The 3898-nt window shown below is 53.5% G+C and overlaps 1 protein-coding gene across 6 annotated transcripts in view; it reads right to left on the reverse strand.

Annotated features, from left to right (window-relative positions):
- Positions 1 to 3898, reverse strand: part of SELENOI (selenoprotein I) — a 38788-nt gene that overhangs the window by 7602 nt on the left and 27288 nt on the right. For all 6 annotated transcript variants that reach the window (XM_035899707.1, XM_035899692.1, XM_009644010.2 and 3 more), the window contains 2 exons: positions 2639 to 2713; positions 1908 to 2170 (listed from right to left, as the gene is read on the reverse strand). In XM_035899707.1, the coding sequence (XP_035755600.1) occupies positions 1908 to 2170; positions 2639 to 2713 (338 nt within the window). The remainder of the gene's footprint in view (positions 1 to 1907; positions 2171 to 2638; positions 2714 to 3898) is intronic.

Consider the following 3898-nt stretch of genomic DNA (forward strand, 5'->3'; position numbering starts at 1 on the left):
TTTTCTATCAGGGCTGTATTTTTTTATTACGGCTATTTCAGTTTTAGTAATTACCCTGCAGCGGGGTGAAGCACACTGCGGGGCAGCTTGGCCCTCCTCCCCCGGCCTCTCTGCAAGAGGCAGAGGTCTGAAAGCATTAGGGTTAAGCAATGCTTCTGGAGAAAGAGGTCAGAGCAGAGTTGGAGGAGACCAGCTACAGTCACCTTCTAAAGGAGGAGGTGAAGGCTGGTGGTGAACAGCTCGTTGTCTACCTGGCGACCCACCACAAGTGGAGTCCCCCAGGGACTGATATGGGGCCCAGCATTATTCAGTATCTTTGTAAGTGATCTGGACAACGGGATCAAGTGTGGCCTGATGAAGTTTGCAGATGACACCAAACTGAGTGGGGAAGTGGATGCTCCAGAAGAGAGAACCCCCCTGCAGGAAGATCTGGAGAGGCTGGAAGAGTGGGCTAGCAAGAACCTTAGGAAGTTCAACACGGACAAGTGTAAGGTCTTGCACCTGGGAAAACACAATCCAGGAGGGCAGCACAGACTGGGATACCCCCGGCTGGAGAGCAGCTCTGTGGGAAGGGACCTGGGGTCCTGGTGGCCAAAAACCTCCATAGGAGTGAGCAGGGTGCTGCTGCAGCCAAGGTGGCCAACAGGATGCTGGGGGGCATCACCAAGGGCATCACCAGCAGAGGTAAAGGAGTCCTCATCCCACTCTGCTCAGCGCTGGTCAGGCCACACCTGGAATCCTGGGTGCAGTTCTGGTCCCCACTGTACAAAAAAGCTGTGGGCAGGCTGGAGGGGCCCAGAGCAGGGCCACCAAGGGGATCCAAGGGCTGGGAAACCGCTCTCAGCCATATGGGGATGGGCTGGGAGAGCTGGGTTTGTTCAGCCTGGAGCACAGGAGGCTCCGAGGGGATCTCATCCCCATGTCCCAGTACCTAAGGGGTGGCTACAAGGAAGATGGAGACTCCCTTGTCACAAGCAGTCCCATGGAGAGGACAAGGGGGCATGGACACAAGTTGCTCTGGGGGAGATTCCCATTGGACAGGAGAGGGAAATTTTTCCCCATGAGAACAGTCACCCATGGAATAATCTCCCCAGGGGAGGGGTTGACTCCTCCACATTGGAGACTGTCAAGGCTCAGCTGGACAGGGTGCTGGGCCATCTTGTCTGGACTGGGCTCTTGCCCAGAGAGGTTGGACCAGATGATCCTGGAGGTCCCTTCTAACCTGGGGTTCTATGATCCTTCTACTAGCAGAGATGATTACTCTCCTTTCAACTTGTTGGATTTCCTACCCAGCAACTGATAAGGCAGAAGATAAAGGAGCAGTGAAGGTGAACTGTATCATCCAGAGCCTGCTCCCAGTTATGGTGGGCTCTTCAGAAAGAGCTTCCAGCAGAGAAGCCCTTAATGAGAGGCAGACATGCCAACCATGGACCAAAGGGTCCATCACCAACAGTCTTGACATTGACTGCCCAGCTACCACGGTACAGAGGGGCACCTCCCCAGGAACTTTTGCTCCAGGCATAGTGATTAACATGCAGAGTTTTTGCAAAGTCCATATACAATAGCTACTCGGAACAAAATAAAAACCGCACCGCACAAACCTCCTTGGATTTAATGGTTTTGAGCAGTCGATCTCTAGTGCCACACAACCCTGGCTCATTGAAGCAACTGCAGCTCCAAGTCATGCAAGCTGTCTTGGAAAGGTCCCCTCCTCCACAACGCCTGGAGACGGGCTGAAGACACCCACCTCCAGAGAGCGTTGAAGCAACCAATTTACAAGGCTTTGGACACGTAGCAGAGCTGCACACATCCCTCACACACCTCGGTGGGCACCGCTGCACCCCAGGCATGCCAGAAGCTTACTGAGCTTCTGCTGAAGCCGCACAGCGGCTGCGATGCGTACTCACCACCTGGCTGATGTCATATCCCCAGGGCAGGAAGAGGATCCCTGTGTTATACTTCTCCCAGTGGGAGAGGATGAACGAAAACAAGACCACCCATAAGAGGAGGTAGAGAACGAAGACGCTGACACCCGTGGAGCCCCGTCCAAAGGTGGAGTAGACTGTCACGACAAAGTACACGCATGCCCAGCTGTCCAGGCCATGATCAAAGAGCTCTCCCAGAGGCGTGCTGGAGTTGGTCCGGCGAGCCTGTTTCCCATCCACGCCATCTGGGAAGAGAACAAGGAGAAATGGGAGTCTTGCTGGGCACCTCCACGCAAAGCAATGGGCCAGTTTGCAGATGACAAAGTGTGTGCAGCCAGGGAACAGCAGCTTTTGCTACTTCCATCCTCTAATGAGGAGTGCACTTCCCAGCCCCCTGCTCTACCCGCGACTGAAAAATTCAGTGAAGTCTGATGAAATTACAATTATTTAAAGCAGACTGAAGACAGAATTTCACAATTTGTCTCTAAGTCAGTTCCAGCATCCTCCTCTCACATCAGCTGCTCTGGGACAACTTCTTCCTATCCACTTTGCAAAGCAGCTCCCAGAAGCTGCTTGAGCAGCAATTGGATTAGTGCACGGCAGAAGCCCAGAATCGAAGATTTCTCATCGGGCTCGGAGATAAGACAACATGCAGCCGCCGCAGGAACAGACGAAGTGCGCAAACCCCCACAACCAACGAGATAAAGTCTTACCTAACGTATAGGCAATGAAGTTGAGGAGACCCACAATGACCCACACTCCGCTCGGAACATGCTGGTGATCAGGAGCTGCAGAGATCAGAAAGACCCAAGTCAGGCCAGCTCAGTACGGACTTTCAATGGGTTTATTTTGGCACAAGAGGCACAACAACCAGGACCAGCTGCTCATCAAGACCCTACACAACTCATACAGTGAAACTGAGATGTTGGCTTTCCAGGACAGGATGGCAGAGCTGTTCCACAACGGCATGTGAAACCGGGTCACCGAGGACTTTGCTTTCCCAGACATACTTGTCCTCTGTCCCCAAAGTCACGGGATCTAAGAACTGGTGATGGCAGCTAGCAACCATAGCCCAAATGCATGACACAGACGCGTGTGCAGATCAAGACTCTCTTCAATCACTTGCTCACAGAGCATCAAGTAGAGCCTGTCGGAGACGTGGTGACACCCTGCCTCTGCAGACACACGTGAGGAATCCCCTCCCAGTCTCCAGTCTGCATCCTGCCAACTGAAACAGAGTTCCTCCTTCATAACATCTCCACCTCCTCCAGTGTTGTTTTGGCATACACCCAGCTTCGCTGTCTGCAACTCAGGGAGCCCCAAGGTGCATTTGGAAAAAGCAGGGAGAGGTACGGCTCCTTGGCAGCAGCCTCGCAGGAGGGCAGACGGAGGCCTCCCGGGGGGAACAATGATTCCGTGAAATGCCACCCCATTTCCTTAGAGCAGCATGATGGTGTCTTTCCAGCAGCAAAGAAAGGGCATCACATCTACAAAACCATCCAACGAGGATGGAAGGCACAAGTTTCTGGAGGCCTCACCAGCAAAATGAAAAGTTGGCTTTCCAAGCAGGACACGCGTAGCATGTACGTACAAAAGGGTCCCAAAGCATGGGCTTTGCTGTCCCTTTGGCAGAGCCCAAGTCTCTGGACATCTGATGCCCAGGTAGCCAAGAATGCCAATGGCATCCTGGCCTGTATCAGAAATAGTATGACCAGCAGGAGTAGGGAAGTGATCGTGCCCCTGTACTTGGTGCTGGTGAGGCCACACCTCAAATACTGTGTTCAGTTTTGGGCCCCTCACTACAAGAAGGATGTTGCGTTGCTGGAGCATGTCCAGAGGAGAGCAACCAAGCTGGGGAGGGGGCTGGAGCACAAGGCTTACGAGGAGCGGCTGAGGGAACTGGGGTTATTTAGTCTGGAGCAGAGGAGGCTGAGGGGAGACCTGATCGCCCTCTACAACTGCCTGAGAGGAGG

This window comes from Egretta garzetta, unplaced genomic scaffold, assembly GCF_000687185.1.
Source record: "Egretta garzetta isolate BGI_Z169 unplaced genomic scaffold, ASM68718v1 scaffold520, whole genome shotgun sequence".
Lineage (NCBI taxonomy): Eukaryota > Metazoa > Chordata > Aves > Pelecaniformes > Ardeidae > Egretta > Egretta garzetta.